At 36.8% G+C, this 24,368-nt stretch overlaps 1 protein-coding gene across 3 annotated transcripts; it reads left to right on the forward strand.

The window, feature by feature from the left end:
* The first annotated feature begins 656 nt into the window (after positions 1-656).
* Positions 657-22,955, forward strand: LOC121408516 (TRAF-type zinc finger domain-containing protein 1-like). Of its 3 annotated transcripts, none has more exons than XM_041600000.1 (15): positions 657-733; positions 2,586-2,677; positions 5,737-5,872; positions 6,438-6,491; positions 7,534-8,053; positions 8,882-9,160; positions 12,118-12,197; positions 12,823-12,974; positions 15,484-15,604; positions 17,175-17,385; positions 18,394-18,525; positions 19,955-20,080; positions 20,985-21,372; positions 22,069-22,204; positions 22,614-22,955. In XM_041600000.1, exons 2-15 carry the CDS (start codon positions 2,643-2,645, stop codon positions 22,659-22,661), a joined length of 2,418 nt encoding a protein of 805 aa, XP_041455934.1. In that variant the 5' UTR covers positions 657-733; positions 2,586-2,642; the 3' UTR covers positions 22,662-22,955. The 3 variants fall into 3 exon arrangements, with proteins under 3 accessions (XP_041455934.1, XP_041455933.1, XP_041455935.1); XM_041599999.1 differs by having other exon boundaries at positions 672-739; positions 2,587-2,677; XM_041600001.1 differs by having other exon boundaries at positions 672-739; positions 2,587-2,677; positions 21,003-21,372.
* Positions 22,956-24,368: the final 1,413 nt, after the last annotated feature.

Below are 24,368 nucleotides of genomic sequence, written 5' to 3' on the forward strand. Positions count from 1 at the left end.
TATAAAAGAAATCTAGCTGTCCTCATATTTTTTTATGATATTCTTTTCCAAAAAATCTGTGTGGTCGACCTAACACCTTTTGCAACTAAACTGAAATGGACCTGACCCCTTTTTAAAAAAAGTGGTTTTTCTTTGTCATTTTAGTTCATATTTTAATAAGAATTTCAATTGTTCTTTGGTATCATCTTATATAAAGCTCCTAAATATGTATATATACATTGAGACATAAAAATTAAATTTGATGAAAAATTGACCTAACCCTTTTGCAAGTGAGCTCTTTATATGGGGCAGCTGCTCGTATATAAGAAAGCGACAAAGTCTGTAAACTTTAAAAGCTTCACTCCGGGTATAGACTGCTGGAGTGGGTTCTAGGTGATCTCTTTTGAAGTGTAGAATCCACAAAAATAGCGCAATCATTATAGGACCTGGAACAAGAGAGCAGTACCCAAGAAAGTGGTGTTTTTAATGTGCAACACACGGGGCAACACAGATGACAGTATCGCCTAGTGCCTCAACTAGAAGTAGGCATACTGCTACAAATGGGGCATAAAAAGAAAGAAATGAACTAAAATGGAGTAGCATGTCAATTTCACATCACCAAGGAGATGACTGAAGTTTATCTCAGGTCGGGTCATGTCATCCATCCGAGGCCTACGCTCGATCGAGACGATAGAGGGCGACCATACCACAACAACAATGATCTGCTGAATTAGAGCTGAACTGTTTCGCACCGCTGCTGGTAAGATAATTTCATGATATAATCTCATATCGGGGTGAAATAATGCAATAGGCTTACACTTTTGTCAGAATCTATGTTTCCTATTTTTGTTTTAATGTATGAAATGAAAGTTATAATCGTGTTATGTTTAACTGTTAACTTGATCGACGATAGTCGACATTCCGCTGTACTGTACAGTGTAGGCTAAGCTGCTATTCACTGCCAGTGCGGCACTGTCTTGCCTGTTGAGCCCGACCAGGCTCCGTGTGAAAAGCGACGCGACGTGTAGGTGTAGGCCTATTTAGTTAGTTGGCAGAGTCCACCCGTTTCTGGAAACCAAACACAATCAAGATGCCCTAGTATTATTGAGGCCTTATCACAAACATTACTAATTGCTGTGGTGAAAATGTATATTTGGTAAGGAACAAGGAAGGTAGACAGCTGGCAGCCGTCTGTTTCGAGGAGTTTTTAAAACATTTTAAGTTTTTTTATTTCTCCTCATGAGTCATACACAAGAGTGACAGACGGCTAGCGATTGTGCAGCCGCCATTATGTAATTAGTGGATGAACAGTGCAAATTCTCTCCAACGGGGCTCATCGATATGTCTTTATTTCATGAAAATATATAAAGTACTGGACCAAAGTTGAAATTCCTTTTTGGCCTGAAATGCACCAAAACGGAAAAATAAACTTGCATATTAATAGAAAACAGTGAGCTTACTTTGGCTGTCGCGCAACTCCCACTTCCCTGGTTTATCCAAACTTAACAGACATGTATGGCCATTGAGTTCGCGCAACTCCCACTTCCCTGGTTTATCCAAACTTAACAGACATGTATGGCCATTGAGTTCCTGTACAGATCGAGTTAGAACTTCTGTCTCTGTAATTGGGGAGTGGAGCCAACGGAGTTCAGCAGAACAACCAATATAACATAGACTGAAGCTTTGTTAAATGGTCTAGGAACAAGTATGAATGGCAGCTGAAGGAATAAATAGGATTATTTTTTAGAGATTAGATAAATATCAAAAGACAAAACCAGATTTGGCTTAATGTTAGACAGGTCTCTGACTCGATCTAGGCCTTGGGGATTTGTTTAACAATTTCTGATATTTAGGGTCTATTGGAGCCATTTAGTTTGGCGGAACAACTAATAACTATATGTCCACAAGTCATCCCAGCAAAAAGTTGATTGGAATAAAAAGAGAAAAATCCTACATGAATAACACTGAAAACTTCATCAAAATTGGATAAGAAAGTTATGACATTTTAAAGTTTCCTTTAATTTCACATTATATATCATTCACATCACTTACTATTTCTTTTCTTTTTTTTTTATTATATGAAATATTCAAATTTTCTCCCTGTTTTCCTGTGAAACAAAGTCTCATTCCTCTTTTACCACGTGGTATAACCACCATTTTTTTTCATGGTTCAATCAAGTTTGTCTTTATTGTCAGATCTGTAAAAATTACAATGTTTATTAAGCACACAATAAAAAAAATAGTGGGTGAGGGACATCATTGACTCTCATTTGCATGTCACTGAGTTGTGCATATAACTGTTTCGTAAAAATAAGCGAAACTTAAATTGTAACTTTCTTACTTTACATCCGACTTTGATGAAATTTTCAGCATTATACTTGTTTTATTTTTCTCTATCGATTAAAATCAACTATTTCTTGGGTGGACTTGACCTTTAATACATATACATGTACATGTAGACTGAAGCTTTTGGTTTAGATTTAGCCATGTTTTGGTTGGGTAAATTATTTACCAATTGAACCATTTTGACTCGATGCTTTGTGATTAACAAAATGTGAAGTTTGTTTCATGTTTGATTTTCATAACTTTATAATTAATATTCCACAGGAAACTACTTTATTCAAAGAAGTTAAAAGGGGAGGACAGCCCATTTCCAAGTAATCATGGAGTCAGGATCCACAAAGTATTGTACCAACTGGTGAGTATATCTCTTCACTTTTCTCTTTCTCTCCATCTGTAGTAAGACATCTTGTCCACTTTGGATTAAGTTATTTTTCAAATATAGTTCTTGTAGTGATTAAAGGAACCAAGCAAATACATGTACATTGCATCAGTTACAGTGTACAGAATGTATGATGTAATTAAGTAAAGTGACACAAAAAATATTCTTCAGAAACAAATTTTTGCCAATGGTCTGTTTTGAAATGAAGCATATTTTTTTAGAGATGTCTCCACGTTCGGATTGTAAAAATGCAGAAAATGTATTGTAAAAGAAAATCACTTCCTAATTTGTTATATTGGAATTTTCACCATGGGACTTGAAAACATGATTGGACATTGTAATCAATTCAATGATTTTCTTCGTTTATACAGGTATATGAGACACAACACATTAGGCCTGCCACTGATCTGCTTTTACATTAGTTTGAAAATCTTTAAAACATATTAATGAAATCGATAAATATCTGAAATGATAAAACTCTTGCATTTTTACAGGTCTTGTGTTAAAATGTTAGAAAATGATGGTTTTCTCTTATTGTTCACTGAAAATAAATGGGCCGTTGCACGAATCAATTTAAAATTATACACTGTATGTATTGTTGTCCGTTTCTTTTCAAATAATGCATTTTTACAATGTGTATCATAAGTCATTGGACTTTGGATCAATGTTTGTGATTTGATTGTACATTGGTACATGTTTACAGTGCAATAGTAGTGTTCGAATTTGTCGACTGAAATGGCATTTGGCAATAGTAGTTATAAAAAACAAGTATTGGTGATAAGTAATGGGCTGGGAATACCCAGGGGCCAAGGGTCTCTTTGGAATGAAATGGCATTTCGCAATAGTTGTTATAATAATAGATCAGCCCTGCAATGTATGATGAAACACTGGGAATACCCAGAGGCCAAGGGTTTGGATAACGCCTTTGATCGTCTGGCAAAGATCTGCATCTTGGATCTCTTTTTGCCTATTTTAATTTTAGAAAAAGTTTTATTCTTTCATATTCCAAGCTGGTTTTGTATTCAGTGACTGGTGAAAAAAATTGGGGAAGGAAATCACTAATAATGAATAGCAAAACTGAATAACACTAATGACAATTGCATCTGTCATTCATATTTTGGTCTATTATGCAAGAAAAAAGGATCTAGGGTCTAAATACATAGACTAATGTTCAGTTGGGATTTCCCAACTCATTGTTGGAAATTTTGTATAAGGGGAACTGTAGGGTAAATATGGTGATCCTGACACTGTGTAAAGTCTACAACTATCATGCAGAACATGCATTTGGTCCACACCTGATGGGTGCTTTAATAAATTGGACACAATGAACAATAAAAAAAATGATAAGAATAGCAATAAGAAATTATCACTGCTTCTTCCTGTCTTACAATCTGTTTCCAGTTTTAATAATCAACTCTCTTTTTTTGAAGCATTGTTGGTTATTAAAAGCAAATACGTAAATTGCAATCTTTCATATTCACACACTCATAATTTGCCTAATCAATGTGCAATAATTGGTGATCGCCCCATTATGGGGGAGAAATAGCCTCTAAATGACAATTATTTCCCTAAATCGTTATGTCATTTGCTTACTTATCAGTTTGATACATTTAGTGTTCTCACATTTAATCATGAAATTTGGATTTCCTTTCAATACATCAAATGTGGATGATTTAATGCTACATGTACATGTACGGTACTGTAAAAGTGTCAGTATTACCAAGGAGATATGTTAGAGGTGATATCTCCTTGGTATTACCTTAGTTCTCTGGGTCCATAACCCTTTTTGTCTAGCTTTTCACACTGCACATATTTTCATTAACCCCAGGTAATTGATAGGGCTAAGCAGCAGTCTTAGCCCCACCAACTTCTTGGGGTTAAGCTTCGCCCACTTCGTTTTCACACTACGTTTAAGTAAAGTGGGCTAGTACGGTAAATAGTACGGTACTATATGGCCCTGCAAAAAAGCAGAGTTAGCCGGTTAATTGCAGTGCTAGTACCACAATTGCGGTGCTAAGAGATGCAGTGTGAAACAAAACCAGGCTAAGGAAAAGTGGGGCTACATGTAAGCATTAGCCAATCACATAAGTTGCAATTGCACTTAAATCATGTTCTGTGTTGCAAAATCATCAATATCCATGAGCTGTGCAATTGTCAAGGGTTAAGGTGTTAACCCTGGCTAAGCAATTATGGGGTAGAGAAAGACAGTGTGAAACCAAAAAAAAAAGATATAAGTATAGTCCAGGGTTAAGGAAATGCAGTGTGCAAAGCATTTACATTATAATAGCCTTTACCAGGAAGTAATTTTCCTGGTATTACATTGCAATTTGTTTCATATTTTTTGTTAGTTGCCCTACATGAAATTATTTTTTTTGTACATGGTAATAGCATAGGAAGTCCTACAGAACATTTTTGAAAGCTTACATTCTCTTCCAACCCGAAATGCTAATCAAATTTGAGAAGTACAATTATTCCCTACATGTATTTACCATCAGAACTATATTATTATTTATATTAAAAATGTTTATTATTTTTTTAAGGCCTGGTCACACCGCCCGAGCGTTGTTGGAGCGGTCGTGGAGCAGTAGGGAAAGAGGGTCGAATTTCGCTCACAAAATAGGGGGAAAAAATCAGGAAAAAAAAAAAACAATCGAAATCGAAAATGGTAAACGGTAGCGAGCGGTGATGATTTCTTTCTCTCCGCTCCTCGACCGCTCCAACAACGCTCGGGCGGTGTGACCATGCCATTAAATGCTATATATAACTGTAGTCTACCCCTAATTTCTTCATATTCTTTATGATATTACTTCTTCTTTTTTTATACATTTCTCTTATTACCCCCTTCCCTATTTATTTATATATTTTTGTATATACTGTATATATGTATACTAAAAGTTTCTGAACAAATTCATAAAATTCTGCCTTTGGCTGCAAATTCAATTCTATTATAATAAATATCATCTATCTATCTATCATTTTCATTGAAAATAGTATGATCTATTAATCCAGCATATTATTGACTTCTTATCTTTCAGCAAGGAGGATATTGCAGAAGGTAACTTCATCATGCATGAAGTTCATTGCAGGAGGAACATCACCTTGTGCAAAGACTGCCAAGAACCTGTTCCAAGATCAGAAATGGAAGAGCACTTTGAGGAATACCACAAGCCAGTAAGTACAAATTTCAAGTTAAATTCAAATTTAACTTAGTATCCGTCAGAATTTTAGTTTAAATTGTTTTCTTGCCCTGAATTTTTGTATGATATCAGGTAAGGTTGTTTTTGTTTTGGAGACATTCTTCTACTAGACATACATGTTTGATTACTTAGAGGAACCAACCAATACGGGGTCAGTGAATTATGTAGCATGTGCCCGCTATAAAGATTCTTGTCATATTCCTTAACCAATCTACATGTAGAAGAAACACCACATAGTAAAAGCCTTCTGGATTCCTTTGTTTTTCAGACAAGATTAGGAGTGACTTAACAGAAACCATACCAAGAAATGATCTTCACCTAAAATTATATATGTATTGTTTACGAAAATGTACAGTTTTCAAATGAATGCAATCATTTGAACACTCTCCAAAACTTTCCTTGAGAACAAACAAGTAGTTGTTGCTCTGCTGGGCAATAAAGCATACAGAATCGCTGAACTAGTTCATTGGACTGGTTAAAAAATAGTTACTGTGAATGAACAAAGTCTGTACCAGTAATTGTTTCATTTCTCTTTTTAGATTACCTGCAAGTGTGGAGAAACAGTGGAAAAATGCAAAGTGGAAGAACATGAGGTAGGGCCGTTTGATGTTGACAAGATACAGTATAAATTGTGTACCAAAGGGTTGTTCCATAAAGCTGTTTGTAAGCTACAGAACCATTCAGCAGAGAACATGTACAAATCATTTCTGAAGGCCATATCTCCTACCACTACCATCACCCCATGAAATTTGATGGCCCTGTGAAGTTAATACATGGATTTCTATGGTCTGATATGGATGATTTCAATGTAGGCAAGATACATGTTTTGATTTAAACATTTAAAAGCTAACCTAAACCCGATTAACACTTAACAATTAAGCATGTATAGTGTCATTATCTTGTTTGATTTATTTACTGCTTTTTTAAAAGTATAGTGAGACCACCACATATCGACCACCTCTTTTGAAATCGACCACTTTGCGCACATTACAATTATTGCGTATTGCAAACGATACGCGAAGGAGAGTAGAGACAGTGTCCATAGGAACGATTTAATGAGAGAAAAAGAAGGGGGAAAAGATACAAATTTAGTAGAATTTTTCAAAATTGTTTTGACTAGACCTGAACCCTGCCAAAAAAACAGTTGTTAATACCAAGTAATTCGATAGGAAACGGCTTTAGAACAAATATCCGTCTGTCAAATCATGTTCAGGAGCTCGCAGTGGAAGTAGTGAGAGGATCATTTAGCATTTTGACATCATAGAACTGATTTGGAAGAGTCAAAATATTTGAGCCACCGCGACAAGAATCGGCTTTAAACTTAGTGTATCACAGGTGGTCGGTTTCAAAAGAAGGGTGCAAATGTAAAATCGTCGTATTCGTTGTTCGCTGATATTTACGCGGATTGAATCGGAGTCACTGATTGAAACATGGGATTCTGATCTGCTCAATTTTCTGCACTAATGAGACAAAACTGGGTAAAACTGATAAATATTTTCGCAGATACAATGCTTAGAAAATTAGGTGGTCGATAAGGGGTAGTTCCAACCATACTTTCATTGGTCATTGCTTTAACTTTTTATGTAAGTGTAGTTTGATATCTAACCTTTTTTTGCATGTATCCTCACCTTGCAGAAGAACGAGTGTGCACAGAGAATCAAACACTGTGAATACTGTGAACTAGAACTCCCCTTCATTCAGATGGCTGAGCACCTGAACTACTGTGGAAGCCGCACGGAATGTTGCCCGAAGTGCCAACGCTACATCCAGAACCGTGACCGGGATCAGCACGACATCACAGACTGCGCATTCCCTGACCAGAAACCTTCCATCCCACGGCAGCCACCCCCCGTGGAATCGCTATTTGATAACCTTGAAGACTATGATGAGACTACCTATCATGCTGTGACAAATCGATTTGCGTTTCCAGAGTACGTTGACCCCAATGATCTAGACGACAATATGACAAGGCCGTCAGTGAGGAGTGTTAACGTGAGCAGCTCACAGTTCTACGGGGGAAGCAAGGACAATCGAAGTAGTGCGCAGGATGCAAATCCTGGAGGACGCAACAGGAGACAGAGGAAGAATCAGGATAGAGTGCAGAATATTTATAAGAATACAAACCAAAGAAAACCTGTAGCAAGCAAGAAGAAAGGTAATTTAGTCCATAATATCCACTTCTCAATATGCATATTGCCATTGCTGGACATTGAAGCGGCAACACAATCAAGAAAATCACTAAAGAATTGGCTTGTTCATCAACTGAAGGAACATAAATGATGATGTCATCAAAGGAATCTTTTGAATCTTTGATCAGGTTGCAATCTTAAAAAATGATATAGTTCAAAAGTATGAGTTAACTTAAGTCATTCATTTAACATCTGGGGCATCAAATCAGCTTGCTAATTTGTTTGCCTCAGTGTGTCCAGCGCAGTTGGATAATCATATTTTTGTGTTATTTCAAGTTGAATGTTGGTGTTTAGAGGATGAACAAGGCTACTAAATTGAGCTCAAACTGGGTTCAGGAGGAGAATACTTATATTATTGATATACCAATTATGTTGCGCTTCTCGCCTATCATCTTGACTTCTTGCATCAAATCTTGATGATAAAAGTGAAATTGGGGAGAAAATTCCTTATAATCTTAAAATTAAAATTACTTGTTTGCTTCAAGGATGCTACTGGTCCATTTTGTAGTGTGTTAGTATGAAAGTAGAGATCAATATCAATTTTAGTTAAGAATCGATGACAATTCTTATTGATAAGCAGATGCGTCACATTCCACATTATTATAATGGACCACCACTATCAGGGAATAATTTTTGGGGGGCATTACATCATAATTGCTATTCATTTTTTGTTTCACACAAAATGAGGTTTTAAATATTGCTGCGCAGAAGTTTGTTGAAGTATTTGTCCTACAGCCCAAACTGGAAATTATATTTGAGAAGTAAAGTTATCCATGATTCATTGTGTTTTCCAGATTCTACAAAGCAGTCTAACACACAAGCAGCTGATCAGATGGAAGCTGACCGCCTTCTGGCTCTCAGCATCTCGAACGAGGATGACCAGGTCTTTGGTCTGGACAACAGCTTTGATGCCCTCCTTGGCAGTGTCCAACCTAGCAACCATGGGAACAGGGATTTTGATGACAGTGAGCTGGATCAGTGGGAGAATGATAGAGATGCCGGTTCGCCGTCAAGAAGACGACTGGCTAGCCGAACATCTCAGCCATCGTTATGGAGTGCATTAGATGAAAATGGTAAGCTTATAACAGATGTTACTGGTTTTTATAATTATTACTCAAGGCAGTGTACCCAATGTATATGCTGCGTCTTGTTGCAGGGTTTCTGATCAGCATCTCTCGCTGCAGCTTTCCAGTATCTTCCATTGCTTTGTGTGTGCTGAAAAAGGAGTAGAAGGTAAGATGAGAGCTTGATTCTACTGAAAGACATGTCCCAGACTAACAAGTAAAGCTTTAAGCACAAGGGTAATTCGATAAATATGTATGTCAGACCCCTTACATTTGGGACCTTCATGAAATTGAAGAGATATGAAAATGCAGTCCTTTTTATCAAAACAGAAAAATTTTGGTTTTCCAGCAAAAGAAGGGCCCACCAGCTGTACTGTACCTAACATGGCATAACTTTACCATGCTTTGCCAATATGATAATAATATGAAACATTGACTGCCCTTGAGTGGTTTATAATACATTCTGCTTTACACCACAACAAGTACAATATTCATGGAACTGAATTCAATAAATTCATTGCCTGATAGAACAACACATATTATTTTTGAAACCAACCAAAACAAAAGTACTTATGTTATTATTTCACTGGGTACTGATATGTAGTAACTGAAATTCAAATTAAAACACTTGAAAAGATGAGTATAAAAAACATTTTAAAGATATGATTACATCTACTTGTGTAGATCACAATGAATGCACAGGCAACTTTTGCTCTTTCCTCTTTCATTCAATATGGTTCAGTTGAATATTGAACAGAGTGCAATATTCTGATGGCATTGAACTAAAATTCTAGGTCAGGAGAGGGACGCAACACATGCACACAAAAGTAAAGGGCTAAGAATATTGAACACAATCAAATAAAGGGATTTAAAGGTAAAAGATTGTAGTTGCAGCAAACAATTATTTCATGTAGAAAGTCTTTGAAATCAAGGTTAATTGTCAAAATGTCATCATATATCTAGATCTGGTACATTAAAGTAAACTTATCTTTGGGAAGTCATGAAATCTTAGCTAAAAAATAATTCTGATGATCACTAACACAGAAAAGCACATGTGGGACAATGTATTAATATTGCTCGGAAAAATACCTGACATTTGATGGAATTCCGTGCTTATTTTGTTGATTTCTCATCAATTACATGTACATGTACGCATTTTCTTCCAGAGCCACTTGGGTGGTAATTAGTTTATTGGATTCTGTTCGAACTCATTTTTTGCCCTTTTTACACAGGATTTTCTTAACCCCGGACTATCGCTAACCCCGTACTATCCTTAACCCCGTACTATTTTTTTTCCCTTTTCACACATGCCAAATTGTTATTGCTAACCCCGGATAAGAAATGCTTGCTTTTAACACACGAAACTCGCTAACCCGGACTAGTGGTTTTTGTCGATCATTCGTAGTACAAGTGCTTCACTCGTACACTTTTTACACACGCTACAATTTCCTTAACCCCCGTACTATAGGTAGGGCCAAATTGCCATTTAGCCCCACCTATAGTACGGGGTAAGCTTAGCCCACTTTCGTTTTACACATGCGATCTTAACCCCGTACTATTGCTCTTAGCACCGCAATTGGTGGGATAACCCTGCTTTTTTGCAGGGCCAAATAATCCCGTACTATAGGTGGGGTTAGCCCACTTTGCAAAAACGCTGTGTAAAACGAAAGTGGGCTAAGCTTAACCCTTTGAACCCGATAGGCCGGAATACCGGCCTGCCAGAAAACATGAAAATACCCGATATGCCGGAATACCGGCCTCCAGCCATGTGATTTCAAAAGCATGGATTCTAAATGTCAGGTGATCTTCTAAAATGACGTCATCTTTCTCGTACGTGTAGGAATATTTAGTCGATAATTTCAGTCAGTGTCGGCAATGATTTCGGAAGGATTTAGCTTCAAAAATGGCCAAAATATGCCACTTTTTTGTGATTGCTCGTGTCGTAGGTGCGGTAATACGTGGCGAGTCACGTGCTTACTATGGGGAAGCAATTGGTATATCTCACTTTGGTGAAAACAGTGATTTTGAGCCCAAAACAGACACTAAATTTGATATTTCTGATTGTAGACTAGGTCTACGAAAAGCCAAACAACTTCAGCCGGCTCGGGCCGGGTACTAGTGGGGGGAAGGTGTCGTTGGGTCTCGAATCATGGGAGATTGTATGAATGTGGTCGAGATTCGAGAAGTCATTTATCATGTTTATGTGCAAATAATTCAGGGTGTATGTCACGACCGCCCCAAATAATTCAGGGTTCAAAGGGTTAACCCCGTACTATAGGTGGGGCTAAATTGCCATTTAGCCCCACCAATAGTACGGGGTTAAGGAAATTTTAGCCTGTCTAAAAAGGGTATTTGAGATTGTTACCAGAACTGGTATTTATCTTTAAAGGGGAAGTTCACCCTGAAGAAAACTTTGTTGTAAAAATAGCAGAAAAAATATTGAAAAATATTGATGAAGGTTTGAGGAAAATCCGTTAAAGAGTAAGAAAGTTATTAGAGTTCAAAGTTTGGGATTTGTGACGTCATAAACGAGCAGCTGCCCCATGTGTTATGTAATATAAAATGCATGAATTTCAAATTCTGTATAGTTCCTGATGACTTAATTTTGTTTTCTATTCATGATCGGGTGTGAAGTAATTTGTCTATTGATATACAAAAGGTACAGTGAAAACCATTTTCAATTTTCTGAGAAAATGACATTTCATTGATTTTTTACCATTCGCTATGTAGGAATGCTGCTCGCATATGACGTCACAAATCAAATAATTGAAATTCTAATTACTTTTTAATTATTTGATGAATTTTTCTCAAACCTTCGGCAATATTTTTTATTATTTTTTCTGCTATTTTTACAATAAACTTTTTGTCAGGGTGAACTTCCCCTTTAAATGCATGGTATTTGTTCCTAGCATCCAAGGCTACATGTACTTGTGTAATAAGTTCATGTATTTGATTTGTTAATGTAGGTATTTCAGGAGAGGTTGTTATGGCACCCTGTGAATTCTGTAATAAAGCATTTCCTCTGGATGATCTTATACTACATCAGGTATGCTATTCACTCTTCATTTATGTGTACCAGTTAGTATATGTTTTGCTTCTTTTTTTCTATTTGTTCTACTGAGAGAGATACATGTGTCTTTTTGTACCCAGGTGTAGTAAATGTGGACCAGAGTAGGAAGGAATTCCTTGAATGAACAAGTACTTATGATCAATGATCAAGTACCTAATCATGTTTAATAGCTGTTCTTAAGACAGCTGGGTAATTTGCTCTGTAGAAACATTGTAATCACTATATAAATGTTGCATGTTATTAGTATGCATGATACCACCCTTTCACAAGGTAAAAAAAATCATAATTTGAATGATGATTCCAGTGAAAAATGAGGCTAATGATGAATATTTAGCAAACTAGAACATGATTAGAAACAATAGAAATGTTCATTTCAATGATGATTCATAATTCATGTGTGGAAAGGCCCATAGAGCACACAAATCACTGATCATCCTAGAACATAATATAAAGCATGCAAATACTATAATTTCCTCCTTTTGATAAGATGGAATGTACCCCCCAAGGCTCAGCTGTGGCACAAACATCGGTATTATTTAACCGGTCATACCCCAACTGAAGAATACATTTTGATGAATTTACAACTTATTTCTTTCTTTAGACTGGCTGTCAGATGGAATCCCTAGACCAGGTACTTGATCCTAGTGAAATAACATCAGTGCCTTCTAACAATCAGCATCAGACGGTTCCTCAAGGCTCAACTGCAGTGCAAACACCAGTACTAGATAATCTTAGAAAGCCCAATCTCCAGAGGTTTGTACTCTTTCCAAATTTTAGAAAGCACAATCGTCAAAGGTTTGTCCTCTTTCCAAATCTTAGAAAGCCTGATTTTTAATGGTTTGTCCTCTCCCCCCCCCCCCCCATCTTCAAAGGTTTGTTCTGTTTCCAAATAGGTTTGTCCTCTTTCCCAATCTTAGAACACAACACCCGATCTTTAATGGTTTGGTCTCTTTCCAAATCTTGATAATAATAATAATAATAGGCATTTATATAGTGCCATCTGTCTAGAAATATTCTATCCCGAGGCGCGTTGTTATTATTATCCCGGCTTTAGCTCGAGCTACCTTTCAGCGCTCATGCATTCAAGGAATTAATCCTGCCGGGTACCCATTTACCTCACCTGGGTCGAGTGCAGCACAACGTGGATAAATTTGGATCTTAATCTTAATAGTAAACTCAATTTCAATGGTTCGTCTTCTTTCAAAATGTTAGAACACCCATTCTTCAAGGGTTTGTCGTCTTTCCCAATCTTCAAAGGTATGTTCTCTTTCCAAATCTTAGAAAACCCAATCTTCATAGGTTTGTCCTCTTTCAAAATCTTTGAAAACCCAATTTTCAAAGGTTTGTCCTCTTTCCAAATCTTGGAACACCCAATCTTCAAGGATTTACCCTCTTTCCAAAACTTCGAAAGCTCAATCTTCAAAGGTGTGTCCTCTAACCAAATCATAGAAAACCCAACCTTCAAAGGTTTGGCCTTTTTCCAAATCTTGGAACACCCAATCTTCAAAGGTTTGTCCTCTTTCCAATTCTTGGAACACCCAATCTTCAAGGGTTTACCCTCTTTCCAAATCTTCGAAAGCTCAATCTTCAAAGGTGTGTCCTCTTACCAAATCTTAGAAAACCCAATTTTCAAAGGTTTGTCCTCTTTCCAAATCTTGGAACACCCAATCTTCAAGGGTTTACCCTCTTTCCAAAACTTCGAAAGCTCAATCTTCAAAGGTGTGTCCTCTTACCAAATCTTAGAAAACCCAACCTTCAAAGGTTTGGCCTCTTTCTTAATCTTGGAACACCCAATCTTCAAAGGTTTGTCCTCTTTCCAAATCTTGGAACACCCAATCTTCAAGGGTTTACCCTCTTACCAAATCTTCCAAAGCTCAATCTTCAAAGGTGTGTCCTCTTACCAAATCTTAGAAAACCCAACCTTCAAAGGTTTGTACTCTTTCCAAATCTTTATAAGCCCAATCTTCAAAGGTTTGTCCTCTTTCCAAATCTTTATAAGCCCAATCTTTAAAGGTTTGTCCTCTTTCAAAATCTCTAACAGCCCAGTCTTCAAGGGTTTACCCTCTTTCCAAAACTTCGAAAGCTCAATCTTCAAAGGTGTGTCCTCTTACCAAATCTTAGAAAACCCAACCTTCAAAGGTTTGGCCTCTTTCTTAATCTTGGAACACCCAATCTTCAAAGGTTTGTCCTCTTTCCAAATCTTGGAACACCCAATCTTCAAGGGTTTACCCTCTTACCAAAACTTCGAAAGCTCAATCTTCAAAGGTGTGTCCTCTTACCAAATCTTAGAAAACCCAACCTTCAAAGGTTTGTCCTCTTTCAAAATCTTGGAACACCCAATCTTCAAAGGTTTGGCCTCTTTCCAAATCTTGGAACACCCAATCTTCAAGGGTTTACCCTCTTTCCAAATCTTCGAAAGCTCAATCTTCAAAGGTGTGTCCTCTTACCAAATCTTAGAAAACCCAACCTTCAAAGGTTTGTACTCTTTCCAAATCTTTATAAGCCCAATCTTCAAAGGTTTGTCCTCTTTCCAAATCTTTATAAGCCCAATCTTTAAAGGTTTGTCCTCTTTCAAAATCTCTAACAGCCCAGTCTTCAAGGGTTCATCCTCTTGAAATTCGAATCATAGAAAGTTTAATTTTTAAAAGGTCTGTTCTCTTTCCAAATCCTATAAAGCTTGATTTTCCAAGGTTTTTCTTCTTTCTAAATCTTAGAAAGTCAAATCTTCTAACTTTTATCCTCTTTCAAATTCTTAGAAAACACAACCTTCATTTTTTTGTCCTCTTCTCTAAAGCTTTGTTCATTTATTTTGTAGTATTCCATACCTTATATTTTTCTGATGCTATTTACAGTGTCCTGTCAATAGAGAATGTACTTATCATGGCTGTATGTTGTAACACAACTAGATTGAGACCAAAATTATCCTTGGAAAATTGGTTTTATAATTTTTGTTTGTCTACTTTAATTGGTATAGTTATAAAGTGATAGTGTTTACATGTACATGTATGTCTTCAGAATACAGTAAGGATAGAACTACATGTATGGAATAGTATTCTAGTTTGAAATAAGGTACTTCTGTTTCAAGTTCAACATACAGATTTTCTTCTGGAGCAAAGGGCCTTTGATATTAAAGAGTATAATAAATGGTAATTTTTCTTTTTTATTTGATTGGGATTTTAGAACATTTGTAAAATGTAATTCACATTATTGAAACTTTATCGATGCCATTTTCCTTGCTCTCTCTCTGGTTTTGTTCATGTAGGTTAATAAGCCCTGAACCCCTTCACCATTATCTTAGTGGTTCATCAGAAGATGGGTCTGTCATGTTACCTTGTGAGTTCTGTGGGGATCTTTTACCCGCAGAGTTCCTACCTCACCATCAGGTCAGTGGTACCTTTTTTAGATTTCTAGTTCATTCATGCAGAGCTGCCAAGTAGTTCTGATTTTCAGTATTTAGTACTGAAAAGTGAAAAAAAATACTGATTTCTGAAGTTTCAGCTTTATGTGTTGTCCTGTGGTATTTTTATAAAATACTGATTTTCTCACCAAAATACTGATTTTCAACTTTAAAAATACTGAAATGTGCTTTTTCAGTTTGGCAGCTCTGTTCATGTTTGAAAGAATGTGATGCTCACAGTTTTTCACGGCGCAAGCAGTTCTTGAAGTGAAGTAAGAATTGGATGAACAAAAATAATTATCGTTTGACTGTGTTTGTCCATTTGTTCAGTTTAGATTGGACACTATTATGCAATATTTCATTCTCTTTAATCTGTTTGGTGTTTCTACTATGCTGCTGCAATAGCCTGATCAAGTTTTGTTTGAGAACATTGATCTAGGAAATATTAAGATTATATTTTTTGCAGATTCATGAAGCAATACTTCAAAAGCTTTTAACCACAAAGAAAGTCCCAAGAATTGCATATAATACTCAATGGCTCCAATGTGCCAGACAAGAATGTTCGTAATGGTGTGATAATATTCCTGTACCTGTAACCTTGGACTGGGAGAAAATTCATACTCTCTTTTGTACTATTGATACAAAATTGAGACCATTTGACTTTAAGATTTTCCACAAGGCTATTACTTTGAATGGGTTTCTTCATTAAATTAACAGGAGAGATTCTCCAAATTGTTTACTGTGTGATAACAAAGATGAATCATTTGTTCATTTATTTTGTGAGTGTGGCAACTTGACAAGGTTATCCCAATCTGGCACGAAGTTTTAGACATACTTTACAGAATTGCGAGAAGGCTATCAAAGTATCCAGTTTTTAAAAATTATTAGTATTTGCAATGATGAATTTCATACATTTTTTTTGTCTTTGAAATACTAGGTTTAATAGCAATTTGCCCAATATTATTGCATTTAAATGCTTTGTCAAGAAACAGAAAGAAATTGAGTATTTCTCAGCTTAAAAAAAAGTAACAAATTACATGTTCACTTTAAGAAATGGCACTTTGATATATGATTGTCCCTGTTTCTTCTGAATCCAATTTAATATGTATTACCAAGCTATAGTTGTTGGTATCGCTAGTTTTTGTCTTCTTTATTTTTCACAATGAATGTATTTGATGTATGATGCAGTGTGTATGCTGCATTACCTTTATGCCACTGGGTATGAATAAATATGCGTTGATCTTTGCACATTCACATCAGCACCATTGTCTATGATACTCTGTACATTGGAATGTTTTGTGTTGGTTTAACCCTCGACAATAGTTGCTCTTTATGTATTGTGTACATGCCCATTGTAATAGTAGTGTACTGGATGTCCTTGTACTCAACTTTCAGGGTGACCTCCGTGTTTTTGCTGAAAATGACCTTTTGACCTATAAGGCCATTGTAAGCTGATAACTTGAAAACTGAAGAGATCTTTTGCAGATTACGTCTTTGCTATTGAAAATTCCCCTCTACTGACTTTGCAACATCCCTGTTGTATTTTTTTATCACAGTTTCACTGCAGGGAGAGTCGACCCACGAGGTCAAACCATGAAGTCGAGTCTGCCCTCCAGGATCTAGAAGAGACTCCTCCTAGTCCCACCCTGGTCAGTAGATCCATAGGGAGAACCAGGAACACGTTGGGAACATCGAGCCCTCCTAAGAGCAGGAGTTCTAGGAGGAGACAGGAGGATGCAATGCTGAGGAACATGTTCCCTGCATCAGGTAGGAATTGTCGTTTTGGATGGTCATTGGCCGATGTGACAGCCAGTCAGCAACCCTTCTTCAAAACTGATTTATGGCAAAGTGATCACATTTTTAGTTTCGTTCGGGTTTGATGGAATATTGCTATTGTGGAAATGATGTAAGTCATACAAAACACATTTGAGGAAATATGAAAAAAAAAGCTACCCAAACAGTGCCCATTTTCAATGCATAAGATGGGTGAAGATAAAAAAGAAATATTCAAATCCTAAACCCTTAGAAAGCCACTTGTTTTGTGTGATGTCACCAGTGGCGGTCCACGACCCGGAGGAGACAAAGCATTGGAGGGGCACGGCATTGTTCACAAACAATACAGTGCCCCTCCAACGCTTTGTCTCCTCCGGGTCACGGTCCGCCACTTGATGTCACTATAATGCTGCAGGACTCTTTTCTGTAGAATTTCATGCATCTTTTGAGACCAAATTTGTAATGTCCATATGTTTTCTTTAGTAGTAATGCAATATTTTGTAGTTCCGAAACATAATTTGGATATTTGGAGCTTCATTATTTATGTTTTGGGAAAAAAAATGTTTGCCCATAAATTGGCATAATTATTACTGAGTGAATATTTTTTTAAAGTCTTAGTATAAAAAAATGGAAGAGAACATAATAAGTGATGTGCATATTGAATTTTAGCACAATTAATGGCTGATACTTTAGTGTATTTCACATTATTGAGCTATTACCAAAGCTTTTTAAACAGGCTTTGATGTCAATTGGAGTTTTTACTTTATAGTCAGAACCACATTGTATATGACCTACCATATGGTAAAGATGCTCAATAGCCGATCAAACTCTAGGATTGGATAGAAGTTACCACTGGATGGCAAAGGTACCATAATAGTAACTTTTAACAAACAGGGCCCCAGAAAACCTGAAATGAAATGAAATCAGTAGCCTTTGTTCGTGCAAATGACCATTTTATTCATCTGAAATGTTTTTCCATTGCTGCATTTTGTTGTTTACCAGGCTTTGATGAAGTTGATGAAGGAGATAATAGACATTCATCTAAGGTCAAGAGGTCATTTGGTCAAGCGGACGATGTATCAGGAAGAACGCAGTACAGTAGACCTCCAAAGAATAAAAATAGTAATCGTTCAGGTTAGTCCTTTGTAGTTTCAGTACTGACCCTCTTGTGACTATTGTCATGCTGTCATGCCATACCACAAACTTTCTGCAGTTGCCAATGTTACACTATTGCATAGAACAGTCCTTGCAAAATATTTCATGTCTAATAAGCCAACACCCACATAATGTTTGGTATCAGTTTTAAAATTGTTGATTGTTGGGCATTGGATAGGTTTGCATTGAGGGTTTTCCTCTTTTATATCTGTTCAGATGGTGTGATTGCATTGCATTGCTTTACTATCGCGTTTGTGCACGAGCCACATAGACGTCAAAAGTTCTTTTCGGCAATAGAATTAGTTTTTCATTATCCCTCCCTCAATGTAAATCATATTCTATGATCAAGAGACAAAATGAGGTAAGAAAGTAGAGTTGAAAGCTTCAGGATTATATCTGTATTCCGACATTTTGGCAAAATTTACACATTTTCTGATGCTTAAATTAAACATTGGAATAGGAAGGCAAGTGATCATGTAACAGTGAAAATCACACTTAGCCAGGGTGGCACTGGCTGGAAGTAACAATAATAATGATAATAATAGATACAGTATTTATTATGCGCTATCTAGTAAACTATTCTGAGGCGCAGAGGGATGGAGGGATTACGGGGGAAAAAAAGAAAAGAAGTAGACTTCCAGATCAGGTTAAAACTTAATTTATTGGAATATCATTATGAACATTAAAACAGTGTTGCAGCATTTATCAGTAAAGTTCTAGTCATTAATCAACTCAAATGTAAACATGCTTTGTCAAATATTGTTGCCGAAAGATGGAGACTCCAAAAGAGAACAGAAAGTAGAAAAAGGACATTTGGAGTCATTACAGCGTTGTCACCTGTGCAAGGAGTATGTACACCAAAATCAAGTACCATTGCATTGTGTATATGTTACGTATCCCCATGCACATCTTAGTTTTTGTCTGTTGAATTACCATCATAACTTTGCAAGTTTATTGATCTGACTTTTGAAATTTGCACATAAGAGTAATCAAGTATCACTGAATATCCTGTGCAATTTTCAGGTCACATGATTAAGGTCAAAGGTCATGTGAGATCAATAAACTTTTGCCGCATTGGGGTATTTGTTGAATTACCATCCTATCTCTGTAAGTGTATTGGTCTAATTCATAAAACATGGAAATAAGAGTAACCAAATATCACTGAACACTTGTGTGAGTTATAATAGTTTTCAAAGTCAGCACTGCTGCTATATTGAATCGCGTGATACAGGTGAGATGGCCAGAGGCATTCCATTTGTGTAGCAACATACGCGAAAGATCCTGTCTAGTAGAGCAATAGAAACTGTGAATGTTTCTATACTTGTATTATTTTAACACTTGAATTTAATCCGTGGTTTATGCCCAGTTAGCATTTTTTTTATTTTTATATTTTTGTTTATTTCATCAGGTAAGAATGTTGGTGTAAAGGAGAATGATGTAGATGACTACCTAGCCAAAAATGATGTCAGCTATGTAGGATCGCATCATACAGGGACTACCCTACCACTCAAATCTAGCAATAAAGAGCTAAGGAGTAAGTATCACCTTCTTCTGCTTTACCCCCACTTTTTTCATCCATCTGCCCCTTCTATTTCTATTTGATTGTATTCCCCTCCCCCCACCTGCCCTTTTAATTTTGTTGACAGGTTGACAGAAATCATTGGAGAGAGGATGTCTGCAAAGGTCTGTTTTAGATAAATGTTCTGGAATTTTAATTGTCTTGAAATTCAGATGAATAATAATAATAATAATAATAATAGCGGTATTTATAAAGCGCCTTTTGCCTGAGGATACAAAGCGCTGCTATTATTACCCCGGCTTTAGCTCGAGCTGCCATCACCGGCGCTCAGTGCATGCAAGGAATTAATCCTGCCGGGTACCCATTCACCTCACCTGGGTCGAGTGCAGCACATTGCGGATAAATTTCTTGCTGAAGGAAAACACGCCATGGTTAGGATTCGAACACATGACCCTCTGTTTGAATAATACCTGTTACAGTCTGGGGATAATTCAGAAAATAAGTAATTATGTACATGTATGTATAAATGATGTTTTGTCATATACTAAAAGGAAAAGGAAAGGTTCTTGTTATATTGGATGATTATATCACCTAATTACAGGATGGGTACAGGGTTTATTGAAAGGGAGGACAAAGAAAGTTAATTGATTTCTTTAGATGCTAAGTCAAAAATTAATATATTCACCTCTTAAAGAAAATCAGAAAAGTCTACAAAATGCAAAGGTTCTTATGAAGAAAGAACAAACTTTGCATCACTCCATTCAAAAGAGGGCACTTTTCTGAAAAAGGGGGATTAAGAAAGACAACCAGAAAGGGGACACATGCCCTTTATGTCCCCCCCCCCCTGGATATGACCCTATGTTTGAAAAGCACCAAAAATTGATATTTGTATGTTCAACTCTTTCCTTTCCTATTACTGAACCTGGAACCAAACCAGCATCAAAGAAATTCACCAACAGCGACTATGCCAACGACAACCTGAGCTCTGACACGACATCGTTCCAACGCCTCCACCAGGCAACGTCCAAATCCAACACCGCAGCTGGTAGGGGTCTGAATAACATTCAGAAGAAACGAAGCGAAAGGCAGGATAGTTTTACTGAGCTGCTTTCACAATATGACAATGATCCTGTGTTCATGAGAGAGGACCGGGATGGAAGGAGCGGTGTAAAAAAGACAAACTCTAGAAAGACTCCCAACAAGGGAGCGTATAACACGGAGAGGGTTGCAGGTGCAACAGGATATGTTCCAAGCTTTGGGACCGATTCGAGTAGGAACAAGAAAACTACCAATCCAAGTTCTGTCAGGTGAGTACAGGGAATAATCTTAGTTTTATCAATTTGATTAACATATCTCGTCAGGGTCAGTGGAGGAAAAGATGACATTGCCCTTCAGTACAGTCCTATATAAAAACTTGCTATACGAAAGAAATGTGTTGCAGTCTGAAAAAACATAGCAAAAACATGATGTGATACTACAAAAATCATTCGCTGAAGTATATACCTGATATTATCTTTTGTTTTTAATCGTTATGTGCATTTATAATTCTTTACGGACTCCCAATATAGACTGTAAGGTTTTCATTCCTCAATGATCAGAAAGGAATGGATAAAAACCACAGAGGTATTTTGACACTGAAAATTGGAAATCTTGTAATTTAAAAGTACAAACTGATTGAATATGAAAAAATAATTCATATCTATCTTTAACTAGATAGTATCATTACCAACATTACCAAGCATGAGAGTAACTTTGATCACCCTATCTCCCCTCCCCCCCTGTGGGCCCCGCTGCTGACCATTTTTCACTACCATGACCACATGTATTGCTGCTATGTCATCTATATCATACAATTTAAACTTTTTAGTACATTCCTCTCCTTATTGTCCTTGTTGACATTCTAAAAATAATGATATAAATCTCTAGGTGCTTCTGTTTTGGTATAGTGTCTTATGGCTCTTTGAATTTACTTCCTCCTTACTTTACACTGCCTTATGAAACAGACTTGCTGCAAATTTCACTGTGCCAACCGATGCTGTAACGAGAGTTCCTGGTGGCAGCAGAGCGGGGCTTGAACCAGCAATCTCTTCAGGTATATCATCCAGGCCCAGAGGTACAACCAACAGGCCTTCATCCAAGGTGAGATCATGTTCTAGCATTATAGGAACCGTGGGGGGGGAGTTGGTGGATGAGGATACCCATATCAATGGAGCTGCCTTTGACAAGTACTATCTAGATTCTAGACTTCAAAGATTAGAACCCCCTCCCCCCCACTCCAAACTATTACAGAATATTTTTACAGGCGTGTTGACAGCTTATAAAAGGAGGAGATATTTAATATTATGCTCCCCTTCCTCCCTCACTCTGATTCTTCTGTACATTAAAAAGCTGTGTGCGCTATGAATGCCTAGCTTAGCCGGGTAATATCGGAGCGCCTTGAGCACCTAACAAGGTGGATATGTGCGCAATATAAATACACTATATTATATATATATATATTACATTCATTCCCTGATTCTAATATGTATTTCCCTGTTTCTGATTTCAGACAAGACCTAAAGTAAAAGTAACAAGACATCCCAGCGGCCCATCGTGAAAGCACCTTGAATCCACTTCCATTGATTAGTCATTAATATCCTAAATGTTGGTAAGATTTTTTTCTTCAAAATCTGTAGTAAGCTAAAAGATACAATTGATTGTTCAATCAAGCACAACTATATTGGTAAACCATGTACACAAAGTTACAATCAATCATAAATATTGGCCATATCGCTTTATGGTACTCTTTTATATCTCTTTATGATTTGCATCCAGGGCCGATTATACAAACGTTGACGATCAATTGCTATTAAAGTGGTATGGCCTATCAAGATCATCTTTGCATGCGGAGTTGCTTGCGGAGTTGCTTAGTAGACTGACCGGGAACCAATCAGAATTGCTCTTTCAAATTGTAGTAGCGATTAATCGCAGCCTTTGTGTTGCAGGGCCCAGGTCAATTGTAGAAGAATTGAGTATCAAAACCTAGAAAATTATCAGAAATATGATTATCACAATTTGTCATGTATTTCAACAATCTTAGAAATTTCATAGGATTTACATATAAGATGAAAAAGCTTAAATGTGGATTATTTTACAAACTTTCCCATTTTAAAAACGCATATTAATGGTGTTTGTGTAAAATTGTGTCGTTCTTTAAATTGGAACACAGGAAGGTCACACCATGTGAAGGATGTGATGATCTATTATTGAAATGTGATCTTTTCATGGGATTACTCACAAGTACTTTTGAAAACATATATTGTAAAACTTTCTTTAAGATTCAATCTCTTATTGTGAATGTTTTGAGATGCTGCCTTGGGTGATTCACCGACTACAATTGCTAATTTGATATATGCTAATTTAGGGATCAATTTCAATCCCTGAGTTAATACTTCATAATAAAATTTTCCCTTTTTGGCTGAAAATCAATCTTGTTATGAACACATACTAATGCATATGGTTATTTAATGGCAAACTCAATCCAATTGTTCACCAATCTTATGTTACGCTCAGGGTCAATCAGTCCCCTGAACTGTATCATATTTCAGTTATCACTCAGTAGTTGATTTGAGGTAATCATATTACGTTTTTTTTTTTTTTCAAACATTTGAGAGGAAAACTGGAATTTTTGTCAGGCATAGATTAGTGTTTCAATTTTTATTGAGGGATATGATGAACATTAAGACAGTTTTGTTTTGATATTTGTCTACTTAGACTTTTGTAGTAGCAGTATAGCTCTGAATTTAATGGTATATTGCAATTTGGTGAATTCAAAATACTGTGCGCCATCTATTGGTTGCAGAGAACAGGCTAAAATTCGCAGTACCTCATGGGAAAAATTTGGCATCTGTTGTGCACGCTAGTACTATTGTGTATGCATGCATGGGATTATTCAGTGCTGGCCGATGCGCCTTGACCAGCTTTCACAATGATGCCCTTAACAAGGGTCCAGGAGGTGGGAGAGAAAATTCTTTGCGAAATTACACCATTTCAGGGAAGTCTTCGTCTGCTTTTGCAATATGGTTTTCATCATTGAAGCACCACAGTCACATTATACAGTGACTAGCACTTCGCACTGCCTGCGCCTGCGCGCGACGTCGACCCCGAAGTTCGAAAGTTGGCCTGTTCACTGCAACCGATAGATGGCGCACCGTATTGTGGACTGCAATTGGTCTACAACTGCTTTGTGTACTTTCTATTTGGTCTAGTCCAATGTCTGTCCGTGGCAGGCAAAGAGTTTATATTTTCTCAGAGTGGTGTAATC

This window comes from Lytechinus variegatus, chromosome 2 (genome assembly GCF_018143015.1).
Source record: "Lytechinus variegatus isolate NC3 chromosome 2, Lvar_3.0, whole genome shotgun sequence".
NCBI lineage: Eukaryota > Metazoa > Echinodermata > Echinoidea > Temnopleuroida > Toxopneustidae > Lytechinus > Lytechinus variegatus.